The sequence below is a fragment of the Microtus oregoni genome, unplaced genomic scaffold (genome assembly GCF_018167655.1).
Source record: "Microtus oregoni isolate MIOR12 unplaced genomic scaffold, Mior012 000069F_ref0000032, whole genome shotgun sequence".
Lineage (NCBI taxonomy): Eukaryota > Metazoa > Chordata > Mammalia > Rodentia > Cricetidae > Microtus > Microtus oregoni.
In genome coordinates this window covers 4,308,993-4,324,161 of record NW_024543976.1, presented here as the reverse complement: position 1 = coordinate 4,324,161, position 15,169 = coordinate 4,308,993, and the positions used below count along the sequence as shown (strand labels likewise).

Below are 15,169 nucleotides of genomic sequence, written 5' to 3'. Positions count from 1 at the left end.
AACTTAAAACTTCTCAGGACTCACCAGGACCCGTGTGGCGGTTTCAATGAGCCCCCAGACTCTTAAGTCTGAATACCTGGACCCCCTACTGATGGAACTGTTTAGAAGGATTAGAAGGCCTTGTGTGAGGTGTACCACCAGCTCTGAGGTTTCAAAAGCCATGCCATTCCCAGTTAGCTTTCTCTGGATCATATAAAAGTTCTCAGTCGCTACTCCAGCCCCATGCCTGCCTGCCACAATGCTCTCTCCCTTGATGGTCATGGACTCTAAACACCTGGAACTGTAAGCACCCAATTAAATTTTCCTTTATAAGTTGCCGTGGTGATGGTGTCTCTTCACAGCAATGGAAAAGTAACTGAAGACAGTATGATAGTACATGCCTGTAACCCCAGAATTTGGGAGGCTAACACGAGTGAGAGGCTGGGCTGGACTACAAGGGGAGACTCAAGATGAAGAAACTGCAGGTCTCTTCCTAGCATGGCCACCTATGTTGAGGACAGTAGTATACTCAATATGGAAACCAAGGCAAAAACATGCAATCACCAGAGCAGGTGTAGGAACGCCCCCCCCCCCCCCCCCAGGAACCTGCCTGCCATTCTGGGACAGTGTGGGTCCAGAGGGCCATTTCCAAGTACTAAAGCCCCCTGGCCAGATGTCGTCGTTTTTCACTTTGCCCCTTCTTCTCCCTCACCATGAACTCTAGAATGGGTCCTCTTACACAGACAGCATCCAGAGCCCCAGGCAGTGGGCTAACCTGGCTGGGAATCCCAGCAGGGGGCTCGTCCCCACTCTCAGAGTCCTCCTCACTGCTCTCAGATGTCACACTCCCTAACTTGGTAGGGCCTGGGGCCGTTTTTGCTGGAGACTCCTTGGCAGGGGCTGAGGAAGCTTTGGTCTGGGCTGGTTTTACCGAAGGCTTCACCTAGAAGCAGGAAACAGAAACAGCAAATGAAGAACCATTTCCCCTTTATTGTCAAAGGGGTGTCAAGCTCATCAGGCAATGTGAATGAGAAAGGCACCCTTAGGCTCGCGTTTGAACACTTGGTTCCCACAAGGTAGAGCTGTTTGAGAAGGGTCGAGGTAGGTTTAGGTTTCTGAAGACTCAGCTGTTCCCAGTGTTCTCTCTCCCTCCTGCTTGTGAGCCACCAGTGCCTGCTGCCATATGCCTTTGCTTCACCTTCATGGACTCTAGCCTTACGAAACTTTAAGTCCAATTAGACTCTTAAAAACTTGCCTTGGTGTCTCAGTCAGTGTTCTATTGCTGTAAAGACAGCACGACCAAGGTACCACTTGTAAGAGAAAGCATTTAATTAGGAGCTTACTTACAGTTTCAGAGTGTGGTAGTTTGGGTGTAATTGGTCCCCATAAATTCATAGGGAGTGGCACTATTAAGAGGTGTGGCTTTGTTGGAAGAAGTGGGGTGGGTCACTCTGGTGGCAGGCTTTGAGGTGCCATATATGCTCAAGCCACACCCAATGTCTCAGACCACTTCCTGTTGCCTGCAAGTCAAGATGTGGACACTCAACTTCTCTAGCACCACATCTGCCTGCACACCACCATGTCGCACCATGATGATTATAAACCAACCCTCTGAAGCTGTAAGCCACCCCAGTTAAATGTTTTCTTTTATAAGAGTTGCTGTGGTCATGATGTCTCTTCACAGCAATAGAAACCCTAAGACAAGGAGGTTTAGTCCCTTATCATCAAGGCAGGGAGCATGGAGGCACGCAGGCAGGCATGATACTGGAGTAGTTCAGAGCTACATCCTGATCCACAGGTAGAGAAATGGGGTCCGGCATGGATTTCTGAAATTTCTGAAATCTCAAAGCCCACTCTTAGCAGTGACACAATTCCTCCAACAAGGGCACACCTAATCCTTATAATCCTTTCCAACAGTTCCACTCCCTGGTGATCAAGCATTCAAATGGATGAGCCTATGGGACCATTCTCAGCAAAAGAAAAGTAATCAATACAAGCCTCTTGCAAAACACACATGCTCACCCAAAGGCAGGCAGAATCTTAGACCCTTTTCCCCAAAAGGCACAGATGTTCAAGGGCAGCACAAAGGCCCTTAGCTACCTTTGGGGCAGAACTCAGCCACCATGCCTATCTATCCACTGACACACAAAAAGGCCCATCCTGAACTAAAAACTAAAAAGCATTTGCCTGCGGTAGCTATCCAGGGAGAGGTGCCCGGTATCTGCACTGGCCCGAGCGTCTTCCTGAAAATTCCTTAGTGTTCCAAAATCCCGACACAACTAAAGTAGCTGGTAGGTCAGTCAGCCTCTGCTCTACTTCTGCATCTCATGCCCAACACGACCCTTCAGTACCAGGTTCTTCCTAAACACCTCACTGCCGCCAGAGCTCCACGGTGGCTTCTTCTGGCCCACCAATGCACTATATTTAGGTGGCAGATGTCCAGGAGCAAGGCACGGAGTGAAGGGATCCAGGTGTCCTTATATATTATTATACTCGGGGTCCAACAGCAAGGGAGAAGGTAAGGGCAGCCTGTGGTCACGTCCTGGCTAGACAGGGTTGGTGGGGCGGCACCCTAGGCACCTGGCTCCTGCTGGGACTCCCTCTCAAATGTCCAACCTTTTGACATTAGGTGACAACACTGTAGTTTACAAAGTTCATGCCCAGGATCCAACAACTGAAATAAATAAAACACCCTCATGTTTTACATAAGCTTATGGCTTTGTTGAGCTGTGGCTTGGCCGTACCCGCTAACCAAACTTCTAAATGGAACACCTTGGTTCCTGCCATTGGCACCGTGTTACTATTATCACAGCCCTCTAGTGGGCTCTGCTCACCAGGTTTTCCTTCCCTGCTGCAGTTAAATATTCAATGGTCCCCATGAAGCAAGGAGCTCTGCCTACCTGGCTCACTTTGTATTCTCAAGGTCTGGTATTAAGTGCTCAAAATTCAGAGACAAGGCTGCAGACCAAGGGTCCTGTCCAATCCTAGTCCAGTACCTACATTTGCCATTAAGCACTCACCACTGACCACACCACAGTTATACTCCTACTCAGGGTCTCTGCTCCTGTGTCTTCCTCTCCCACCCAGGAAGGTGTCTCCCCCTCCTAACGCTGGACCCCGATGTTCTGCACGTCCTGAGCAGCACTGTGCTCTTCATTCCACAGCTACCAAGCCTTGGCCATCACCTTTCCAGCTGCTGAGGATCCAAACACTAGCAAGGCTTCTGGGAGGGTGGCAGTTACCTCTACATCTGTCTCATCACTGGAGCTGGAGGTGTCTTCACTGGAGCTGCTGACTTGGCTGGCTGACAACATCCCTGAGGGTAGACACAAGGGTCTGAGTACCTTTCCACATCACCTCCCTTCCCAGAGCCCCCATGCCAGTTGCTAGTCAAATCGAGGTGCCGAGAACTCCTTCTCAAACCTGTACAGGATTAGGTGTCTGCCCTGAACCAAAGCCCCCCAACTGGGGTGGGTACCCTCGCTACCCATTTCTGTGTATCTCTGAGGCCTTGGTAAGGCTCACAGCATCTGAAGATTAAGCAAGTCACTCTTTGCCATCACACATGGGGGACAGACTGGGTGTCTATTCTGCCAAAGAAATGAACTGTCCAAGGGGACACAGTGGTCCCATAGAGAGAAGCCAGGAAATGCTGCCCTCTGAAAAGCCCAAGTCTTGTCTGGACAGCTGATCCAGGAGGTCAGGGAAGGGGGAAATGGCTGTCTGTGTAGGACCCTGACTGTCAGAGACAAATCTGTCTTCAGCATGTCTCAAATAGCTTGGCAGTGCTTAGGCCTGCCTCCCTGTCTCCGGCTCTGAGGCCTCTCACCAGGCTTGGTAGTGGCTCCGTGGGCTTTGACGCTGCCCTCCTCCTCGGTTTCCGAGGCCAAGACAGTGTTTACCGAGGGCTCTGCTGACTTCTTGGGTAACTTCCCAGAGAGCAGGTGGACCACTGCCTTTCCTGATGCGGGGTGCAGCACGGAGTTCACCATCTTGGTCTTTGCCTACAGAGTTCAAGAGATAAACTCTGTTATCAGAGGACGGGAAAGAAACAAGAGCCCCCCAACTGAGATCCCAACACGGCCACTTCCTCCCTCCTTCCCTAGCCTCAGGGCAGTCATCTCTGGCCTGTAATGGCTAACTGGCATGTCACCTCATCTTTACAGAGGACGAAGACACGTTTCTCAGGCACTGAGTGCATTGCCGTTCCTGGGTCACAGTGGCTCCTGCTCTGCATTAAGCAATAGTTCATTGTGGTAGCATTATTTCATCGTTACTTTTAGATATTACTGCTATGTTCTGGTTTGGGTGACACAACCATTTATGAGTCTGCGGTGGGGTTTACAGATTACCGACAAATGACATTTTCTAAGTACTTTCTGATTCAGAGACTCTGCAGAGTGCATAAACACAGGGGTACTTAGTGAGCAGGTGAGTGTGGGGGAGAGGAAGGGAACTACCCATGTGCCGTGGAGCTTGAGGTAATGAGTGCCATTTCTATTTCACAGAAAAGCACCATAGGCCCAGGTAGATGAAGACACAGACGGAGCCTTACAACCGTATTCCAACACAGGAGACTACGTTCACTGGCTATAACTCCCACGGTAATAAGTAACTCGGAAATACTCACCTGGGCCTTTTCCTTCATGCTTGATGCTAACTCTGCAGCTGTGGCTGAAGAATTGACAGATGTCGGTCTTGGGGCTGGAAGATATAAACACCGTGCGGAAGGCAGGCTCCTCTCATCTGAGAATGGCGGTCAGAGTTCACCTGGTCTCACAGTCCTACTGGTACTGGCCGCTTGGCGCTAGCGTGAGGATCTGAGGCTAGCTAGCCCAGGGCCTCGGGGAAGAGCTTTGTGTCGCATCAGTTTGCTGACCATGTCTGCATCCCCGAGGGACTCGGAGGCCCCCAGAGTGAAAGGACAGGCTTACATTCCTACCACCTATTACCACAAAACATGTCCAACTCTGGCCAGTGCTCTTTGTGTAGGGCGCGAACCCTCAGTACTGACAGTTACCAGCAGGCGGGATGGTGATCAGGAGCCGGCCTCAGGTGACAGAGAAAGCTATGTGGAAGTCAAGTGGTTTCTTGGTGGAAATGGTGCTGGGCCTTGTTGGAGAGGTTGAGATTCAGACTATTATGGATTGTTTTAGGAAATGATAACTGTAGATCTTGGTATTCAGGGGAAGTTATCATTAAACGGACAACTGTTGAAACAAACAGCAGGACTGAATTCTTTCCTGGGACTTCAATGCTCCCTTTCTGCACTTGTGCTAAGTTTTCAAAAACCCAGCAGCACAGAAGAGGTACACGGAAAACACCTAGCTCCCGCGTTAACTGTAACTTCACATCAACTCGTGGCCAATCATACTGCCTCATTCTCCCCTTCACATCACACGTTATTTTGAAGAAAATGCTTGACATCCTGTCATGCTACCCACAAATACTTCAAAGAGGACTCTGGTGATGGACTTGTAATTGACTTTTTACATTTTGGGTTTTTGTTTAGGTTATTTTTGCTTAGTTCTTGAGACAAGGTCTTGCTATGTAGTCCGGACTGACCTCAAACTGAGGAACATCCTGCCTCAGCTTTCTGAGTACTAGCATTACAGCCATGTGCCACCAGATCTGGCTTAAAATTAAGAGTTCTAAAAATTGATTACTGGCTCAAGAGATTGTAGCGTGGGGGTGGGGGTGGCACACATGGGACAGGACCTACTACTGTTGATGTCAAATTGCTCCTGTGTGTGTACGTATTCATCACTCTGCAGCGGGTAGCAATGCAGAGACCCATAACTTGTCGTGGTCGAGAAAGTACCCACTGAGCCCTCCATCCTAAATGGGACACAAATCAAGCCAATGAGGCTCAGGGAACATTACAGAAGAGCAGGTAGAAAGAATGCAAGAGCTGGTGAAATGCTGTCTTAAGAACATGACAAGGTCATTCTCATGAACTCACCGTAGCCATACGAACTACACGAAACTGGTCAGCATTCTAGCAGGCAGTACTAATTGGACTCAGTGGATTGATTACAACAAAAAACAAACGTGAAAAGGGGATATTAAGGTGGGAGAACACACCAGGGCTGCACAGGGAATAGAGGTAGGTGGGGAAAAACTAAACTGAATGCTGGGAGGAAGAAGGCAGAATCAGAGAAGCTATGAAGCTCCGCCAGAGACAGACACTGGAACTTTAGCTGGTAAACCACAGCCACGTGGCAATACATAGATTAAGAGAAATGGGTTAAATTAAGATGTAAGAGTTAGCCAATAAGAAGCTAGAGCTAATGGACCAAGCAGTGATTTAAATACTATAGTTTTGTGGGATTATTTTGGGGCTGAGCAGCAGGGAACTAACAAGTAGCCTCCCCCAACACATTTATGAAATTGTCAAATAAATAAAAGATATTTTTAAAAGTTGACTACTATCAAATACCTTGTCAGTACAAACATTTGAAGCAGCATGTAGGTCTGTCCACAAGTCTGACTGGAAGAAGCTTACAGGCTGCCTGCCCATCAAGAGACATGGGTAGGACGTGATGGGGAGGAGAACAGGAATTCCCGTGTTTTTCTTCTGTATGCTTTTTATATACAAATTGGACCTGCTTTGTATTTATAATTTAAGATTAAGATATAAAATATATATTCAACATCCTCTCAAACATCTGGCACAGTATACACAGGAAAAATAAACAAAAGACAAGACTGCAAGAATAGTAGGTGGTAAGAATGTGGGCGATTTCTCCCCTGCCTTCTCTTGAAGCAAATTTTCAAATGTTCTATAATGAACCCTGTATTTCTTTTATAATCAGAAAACCTACATAAAAATCAAGAAACTGTCTTCTATGTAAGCAATACGATGCCTTCGAGACATGGAGACACAGCAATAGCTGCCGCCAGGAGAGAAGACTGCATTAGGGCCACTCTGCTATGGGGCCTGTCACATGGGCCACTCTGCTATGGGGCCTATCAATCACATACTGCCAAATGGGGAAGACCAGTGAGGTCTGAATGGAAACATAACTGAATGTTTGGTTCCCCACTGGTGGATTGTTTGGCAAAGATAAGGAGGTATGGCTGTATTGGAGGTGTGTCGTGTGGGCAAGGTTTCAAAAGCCCCACACCAACCCGTCTCTGGCTCTCTGCCAGCTGCCTACATAGCAGGATGTACTTGCCACCACGATGATCATGGACTAACCCTCTGAAATTGTAAGCAAAAGTCCCCTAATGAAATGCTTCCTTTTATATAAACTGCCTTGCTCATGGTGTCTCTTCACAGCAACAGTAACTAAAACAACCAACAACTCTTGAAGCAGCCCCAAGGCCACTCACAAGTGGGACCACCAACACCTTCTGAAGTGGTCCCAACACTTGCACAAATGTGGTCTCCTTCCTGTCTTTAGCAGTAGCATCGAAAACAGCCCTTGGTGAGTGACCTGAACAGCTGTGTGGGCCCTCAATTTTTTTTTTTTTTTGAGACAAGGTCATAGTTCTTATTAGATTGGAATTTACTATGTAGACCAGGCCACAGAGATTCATTTACCTCTGTGCTGGAGATAAATGTGTGTACCACCACACCCAGCCTTCTGGGATCTTACGATTCTCCTTAAACCCTTAGAGATTGGGGTCACAATGTCTGCTACACAGGAAGGGCTCTCTGGTACTTCCTAACCTCCCTCTGAAAAGCCCCACCTCTTCTGGCTTACGCTAAAGGATGATTCAGAAGGGGAGACTGCTGTGGAGCAGACTGACATCCCACAGCTGTCCCTGGCGCGGGCCCCAACTCCACACACCACCCGGCAAGGGGAGTTCTTACTGGCATTGGCAGTTTCAGTTTCTGCCTCCACTCCTTCCTCCTCCGAGCTCTCCGAGCTGCTAATGGGGTCTGACACCCGGGACTTCTTGGCTTGCAGCGCAGCATCGTCCTTTGCCTTCTGCTTCTGGCCAAGCTCTGAGGTCCTGCAGGACATGGGAGACGGGACATATCCATGAGCTCTGGGAGGTCAGACTGCTCATCTTCTCAGCCTTCACAGGACATGTGCACACAGGAGAGTTTAAATAGTGACCCCAACACAGTGTGGACTTATCTGTGCTCTGCATCCACAGCCATTCGTAGTGTCCGTGGGGCACTGGACAGAACCATCCAGGTTCTCTTCACCCTAGAACTGTGACCTCCTCTTGTACAGGGGTTCTTGTTCTCCCCTTCCTGAACTTGAGTTTGGTGTAAAGCATCTTTGCTGACACCCCTCCCTCACAGTACTCTGCCCTGCCATTCAGTTTCATTTCCTTCTCAGCATTCTGCCAACTGCTTTCTGGATGAGTCCCCTACACTGCACAAACAGGTCCCAGAGGGAAGGACAGCAACTCACTATAGTCCCCCAGTGCCTGACATATACCCGGAGAAAGGATTCATGATGGAACTGGCCTGGGGCAAGGAGGAAGTGGGGTGAGGTGGGGAGTGTGTATGTAAGATGTAAATCTTTACTGAGGCAGCTTAATCCCCCATTTTGACCTCACTCTCCCACCTGCAGGAAGCCACTGTCTAACCCCTTTTCTTCCCAGCTGGGTTTGATGCTGCTCTGTCAGTTTGAGATATGCTGCCAAGGTCCCTTCTTCCTAGGAAGGACACTCCTCAGGAAGCTGCTTTTGTTACATGTATCAGTTTGTTTCACCCTTCTCCTTCCAACAGAATTCGAGTTTCACAAGGATAGAGCTTCTTCTTCTTGGTTGTTTTTCCCGCTGTATCAAGAATAGTATCTGAGAAGAATACTAGGGCAGGGTTTTTATTGGCCAGTTTCAGGATTTTATTAACTAACAGACCACTACGTTGGAGCTTCACAATGCGATGAGATAGTAACGTTCACTTCACAGATGAAGATATTCTAGGAGGTCCCAAAGTTGCTCAAGGCCATTCATTTGAGCTAATTTCTAGGCCTGATTTTATAGCCTAACCACTGGTCAAGGCTGGCTTGGTGGGTGAGCTCTCTGGTCCACTCTGTACCCCTCACCCACAGCGGGAGCCAGAGGCAGGAAATAAGAGTGTGGCACAGCTCAGACATAGTTTGCTGGGGAAGGAAGTAAAGTAAGCAACACCCACACACCTGGGCAAGACAGAGAGGGCAAGGGCGCATGCCCCGCCTTCACCAAGCAGCAGAGGAGTATTAAGCATGGAGGGGAGGGTGACCTTAGCTCTCCCCCAGGGCCTGGTATCCCCTACCTTCTGAGTTTCATAACGGAACAGTCACTACCAACCTCACCTTTCAGTAGCTTGGAAAAGTGCTCGTGTCCAGTGCCAGGCTCCTGCCTTCACCCGCCCTTATTAACACGAGTGCCACCTTTGACCTGTGCCCACCTGCCTCCTTGATCACAGTATGAGTGAGAAGAAAGAAACCAGCCAGGGGGCGGTGGCCCAGGCCTTTAATCCCAGCCCTCGGGAGGCAGAGGCAGGTGGATCTCTGAGCTGGAGGCCAGCCTGGTCTACAGATCGAATTTCAGGACAGTCAGGGTTACAGAGAAGCCCTGTGACAAAAAACAAACAAACAAACAAAACCCTAAAAGCCAAAACAACAAACAAACAAAAATAAAACAAAACAAAGAAAGAAACCAGCTGTATTAATTCTTTTTTGTGAAGGGTCTGTAGACCAGGCTGGCCTTGAACCCAGAGATCCTCTTGCCTCTGCCTCCCAAGTGCTGAGATTAAAGGTGTGTGCCACCATGAACTTTTATTTTTAAGAGATTCAGCTTTCATTGAGTGTGATGGGACGTTCCTTTAGTCCTAGAACTGGAGGTCAGCCTGGTCTACAGAGTGAGCTACTGTCTCAAAAACAAAACAAAACAATGAAAAAAAAAAAGAAAGAAAAGGAGAAAAGAAAAAGAAAGGTGAGCTCCAGCTGATTGTTTCCCCCTGTGATAAGCTACACACAGAGAAATACCCAGACATGTAACCTGCCTTCTGAAAGTGACAAGTATGTCCACACAGTGGGCTATCAGGCCATATCTTAGGCCACGTTAGAATATTTGCTGGTGGCAAAGATGATTGGTTCGGGTAACCCTGTTCCATCCCTTCCATTCTATCAGACTTACTGCTGCCAGTGTGTATAGATGTCCAGAAGGGTGACGGGCTGAGTCAGGAAACTCTTCTGTAGAGAAATAATAAGTAGAGAGTTGCAGTAAGTACCCAGCCCAATAGGAATGTCTCCTTCCTGGGCCTGCAACAGATGTTTCAGAATATGCTCTGTTTGCTCTTGGGTATCCACTTGGCATTACCAGCACCATCCTAAACCTTGCAAAGTCAAGAAGGACAACCAGTTCCAGTTACAAACCTTTCAATATAATACAATGGTAAGAGGTACCTTTGAGAGGTGGGCACGGGAACAGTTCAAGCCAGCATGACCCAATAGCCCTAGCACAGCCAGGGATGGAAACCATATGGCAGAGCTTTCCTTACTAACCTCTTAGATGGTTTTCAAAGGCCTGGCTAGTCAGTCTCCCCCAAACACAAGATAGCCCAAATCCTGAAGGCGTCCAGGGGACATACTGGAGCCTACTAGATGTCTGGAAAGACACTGAGCCCAAAAAGTGCAAGGGCCATTTTTCTTTTTCTTTTTTTTAAGACATGTTTTCTCTGTGTAACTGCCCTGGCTGTCCTGGAACTCGCTCTATAGACTACGCTGGTCTTGAATTTACAGAGATCTGCCTGCCTCTGCCTCCTGAGATTAAAGGTGTGCACCGTCTGGTGGATGCAAAGGCCTTAGTTAAAACAGAGGAAAACAATTACCAGGCCCAGGCAGAAAACACACTGTGTGAACATCAAGACCGGACAGCCAAAGTGCTCCAATGGGAGTTAAAAGAGCCACACGCAGGGGGAAAAAAACAAGCCAGCATCAAACAGATTGGCCCAGGTTCAGGAAGAGCTCCTACTCACTGGCTGAACTCATCCTTGCTAACTCCAAGATCCTTCTCCGCAGCTTAGTCAATGTACGATGGAAAGGGCTGTTGTCAGTCTGAAGGGGACCATCTAGTCAGCCAGCTTCATTCTGCCCCACCCCAGTCACATAAAGTATCATAATAAAGTAAGTCGGGCCACCAGTTCCTAACAGGGCTTTGCCATTCTTGTTACTAAAACGTTCTCTCTCTTGTCAACCACACAGCTCAACTTTTCATTTCCTTCTAGACTCTACTTCAAGGTCATCTTCTCCATAAGACTTCTCTGACCACCTTAGTTGTAACTGGAGTCTGACATTCCATATCCCCCTTGCTCGCCTCACTGTGGCCAGCACCTGCCACAATCTAGGCAGGCTAGCCCACAAACCACGAGGATGGGAACTATGTCCCGCTCCCCCCACCTATTAAGTTATATGGTGGGAGTACAGATGGGAAGGGAACCGAGGTACGGGGAGGTTAGGAAAGCCACAGATAACATCTTAGGGCCCAACAACCTTCAGTTTTGAGTTGTTTCTGAGGCAGGGTCTAACATTGTAGCCCTTGGTTGGCCTTGAACTCACTAGGCAGACCAGGCTAGCCTTGAACTCACAACAGATCCACTTGCCTCTGCCTCTAGTGCTGAGATTAAAGGCATGCACCACCACACCCAGTGGCCCTTAAATTTTCACTGTAGCCAAAGTGGTATTGACTAACTCGGTCAATATCCATCTCACTACTGTTCTTCTGGAAGATTAGCCATGGATCATTCCAGCCTGTCTACTTTGCCTCCATCTTTCTGGGAGACTCCACAGTTGTGTATTTCAAACTTTAAACACAGCAAGGCTATAACACTCAGATGTTCCACTCCAACCTCCAGACATCAGCACCTCTAACTATCCAACTCCCTGGAGCTCTCAAACCAACTACTACATCCTCAGGGAAGCAGTCCTGGGTAGTCCTCACCCAGATTCCGGAGATTTGAGATGCCAGATGTTTTAGGATCTCAAATCTCCCATTCTACAGCTTAAGACAATGTTACTGTATTCTTTTGTGTCCACTATTAGGCTGTGAAATAGGCAGAGGGGCCTGAGACTGGCGTTACCCATCTCATTATCTGCACCTCAGAGCCAAATTAAAAGTTGCCAAGTTTAAGAACTTCGTAATCACTGCACCGCACCACGAGTTCGAGTCTTGTCATAATCGACAAGGGGCAGAATCGACATGCAGAATCCAGATCGTCAACTAAGGGGGCCTTCCTCTCGGTGTTCCCAACAAGAGTGGTGACAATCCACCCCGAGACCAGCTGCTAGTTGGGTGCCCTTGGAGAACGGCATAGAGCCACGTGGCCTGAGACTAGGGAAACAAACTTGCGGCTACCAGGAACCAGGGCGGGAATTACAAAGCTGCAAGACTCGGATCAGAGGTTCCGGCCCGCCCACTGCACCGATGAGAAAACTGAGCCCCGGGAAGAGGCTGGAAATCGCAGGGGGGTAAGGCAGAGCTTAAAGCTCCTCCTGTACCCCTGGCCCCCATTTCAGACCCGCGCTGGCCGAGCCTCCAGGGAGGGGCGCGGGCTACAGTTCTCTAGGTCTTGCACTCGGTCCTCCGACGCTTACCTGGCCGCTCTGCTCCTTCACTTCCCGCGCCGCGCGGACGTAACCAGCCTGCAGCAGATGATTGTAGATGAGGGGAAGCAGCTCCCGCCGCTTCCTGGCCTCGGCCATGCCAGAGATCCGGCCAGCCTATTCACGTGCACGCCCCCTCACCCCCCGCCAGCCTCTTCCCTCGCGCCCTAAGACCTCATGTTCCTCACTTCCGGTTTTTGCGTCACCCAGCCGGGAGGCGCGCTGGGAAGTGTAGTCATGCAGCTGGAGTGGGCCATTCCCGTTCTAGAGGGCGGAGCCACGAAAGCAAATCAGCTCTGCCATTGGCTCGAAGGCGTGGCCTGATCTGATCCTGCCCTCAGGACGGCCATGATAAACAGGTCTCCTTCATCTTGAGTCTGGTTTACTCCTTCTTTTGTTACCTGCGACATCTTTTCTTTTTTCCTTTCTTTCTTTCTTTCTTTCTTTCCTTCCTTCTTCCTTCCTTTCTTTCTTTCTTTCTTTCCTTCCTCCTTCCTTTCTTTCTTTCTTTCTTTCTTTCTTTCTTTCTTTTTAGACAGGGCTTCTCTATAGCTTTTTGGAGCATGTCCTGGAACTCTTTCTGTTGACCACGCTGGCCTTGAACTCACAGAGATCCTCCTGCCTCTGCTTTCCGAGTGCTGGGATTAAAGGCATGTGCCACTGCCTCTTGGCATACCTGTGACATCTTTATTCATCTTCGAATTACCTGATCACTGGCTCCAGCTTCCAGTTTACTAATTCATTTCACATAGTGTTTAGACCCATGAAGCCGGCATCAGCTGTCATTAGTGTGTTGAATCACTAAGTAAATCCTTACCTGACCCCCATATGCTAGGCTAGGAGCCAGCTATGCTGGGGATATGTAAAGAGAAACAAAACAAGGAGTTGACCTCAAAGATCACCCAGTCGGAAGATACAGTGAATCACAGACAATTACAGTTCCTATGTCTGGTGCATCTTGTGGAGAGAAGGCTGAGCCCATGGAAGCTTGGAGGAGGGGCACCTAACTCCAAAGAGACTATGAGTTTAGACTCAAACTTTTGTTGTTGTGGGTTTTGTTGTTGTTTTGTTTTTTTGAAACAGGGTTTCTCTCCAGCTTTAGAGCATGTCCTGGAACTTGCTCTATAGACAGGCTGGCTTTGAACTCACAGAAATCCACCGGCCTCTCTGCCTGCCTAGTGCTGGGATTAAAGGAGAGTGCCACCACTACCCAGCGACAGCAGAAACTTTTGCACACTGAGGAGAGGATAAACTAGAGTTACTGCCTGAATCAGAATGTGGGAATCCACCTTTGGTGTTTGGTAAGGGAACCCCAAGCAGAGCTCTGTACTGCGAGGGTCCAGAACACCAGAGGATGGAGAAGCAGGCTTATAGTGCCATTCTCCCCGCAGAGTTCTGACATACTCCAAGGAGAATATAAAACCAGGTGTGGTGCCCATGCCTTTAATCCTAGTGCTCGGGAGGCAGAGACAGGCGGATCTCTGTGTGTTTGAGGCCAGCCTGGTCTACAAAGTGAGTTCCAGAATGTCTCCAAAGCTACAGAGAAACCCTGTCTTGAAAAACCAAAAACCAAACCAAAACAAAACAAAACAAAAAACTCTCCAAAACAAAAAAACGAAAACATAAACAAAAAACAGGTGCTAGTAGGTGAACCATGCCTTTAATCTTAGCATTCGGGAGGCAGATCTCTGAGTTTGAGGCCAGCCTGGTCTACACAGCCAGTTCCAGGACAGCCAGGGTTACATGGAGATTCCTTGTCTCAAACAAATAAACAAAGAGCCCCAATGTGGGCTACTGTATTTGATGAGGGGACATTGACAAGGAGAGAATAGGAGTGTCTTGGGCACAGTTGAGACAGCCGTTTTTAATTTTATGGACGGGCTGGACATCTGCTGATAGATTTTACTCTAGGAATGTTGTATGTGTAGACATCCATTTCTACCCAAATTTAGGACCCACATAAGCATGTAGGATGATTAATCTTCAGTGGTGACTGGATTTTAGAATCGCCTAAGAGATACTCCCATGGGCGTGTCTGGTAAGGCATGTCTGGGTAGGGCAGCCAGCCTGGAAGCCTAACAAAGGCCTGCCTGCATTTTCTTTCTCTGCTTCCTGGCCTGCTGACTTGTAGCTGAAGTTCCTGCTGCCTTACCATTTCCTGCCGCGATGGGCGGAGTCCTGTGAACTGTGAGCCAGACTAAAGCTTTCCGATTTAAGTTGCTTCTTGCCAGAGATTTGGTCATAGGAACAAGAAAAGCGACAAAGGTGCATTCTAGGGAGAAACACAGAGGACCAGGTGACCCGAGTGAATGCTGTGCGTGAGGAAGCAGACTAATCTATTCAGACACTGAGCAAATGTTTATTGAAAACCTGCTATTGGAGACCAAATGGTCTGTACTCCTGCAGAGCTTGCAAGGCGAGCGAGGCAGACACATGCTAAACAAGTAGCCATAACATACACTGAAGAGCAGGATAGCCTTTTCTTGGGGAAATGGTATAGTATTTGAAAGCCACACTGAAGTCACCCTATCTAGGTTTAAATTTTGGCTTCTTAATTAAGTGATCTTTGCCAGTTCTATAACTTCTCTGTACCACCAAGAAGTGGAGACAATTACCCTATCTGTCTCATGAGGGGGGAT

The 15,169-nt window shown here is 48.5% G+C and overlaps 1 protein-coding gene across 6 annotated transcripts in view; it reads right to left on the bottom strand.

Annotated features, from left to right (window-relative positions):
- The window catches only part of Tcof1 (treacle ribosome biogenesis factor 1), a 30,778-nt gene extending 18,086 nt beyond the window's left edge, over nucleotides 1–12,692 (bottom strand). For all 6 annotated transcript variants that reach the window (XM_041641379.1, XM_041641382.1, XM_041641381.1 and 3 more), the window contains exons 1-7: nucleotides 12,522–12,692; nucleotides 10,066–10,121; nucleotides 7,799–7,941; nucleotides 4,610–4,683; nucleotides 3,809–3,983; nucleotides 3,222–3,295; nucleotides 755–922 (exon numbers count right to left, since the gene is read on the bottom strand). In XM_041641379.1, coding sequence (XP_041497313.1) covers nucleotides 755–922; nucleotides 3,222–3,295; nucleotides 3,809–3,983; nucleotides 4,610–4,683; nucleotides 7,799–7,941; nucleotides 10,066–10,121; nucleotides 12,522–12,629 — 798 coding nt within the window. In that variant the 5' untranslated portion in view covers nucleotides 12,630–12,692. The remainder of the gene's footprint in view (nucleotides 1–754; nucleotides 923–3,221; nucleotides 3,296–3,808; nucleotides 3,984–4,609; nucleotides 4,684–7,798; nucleotides 7,942–10,065; nucleotides 10,122–12,521) is intronic.
- Between the last annotated feature and the right edge of the window lie 2,477 nt (nucleotides 12,693–15,169).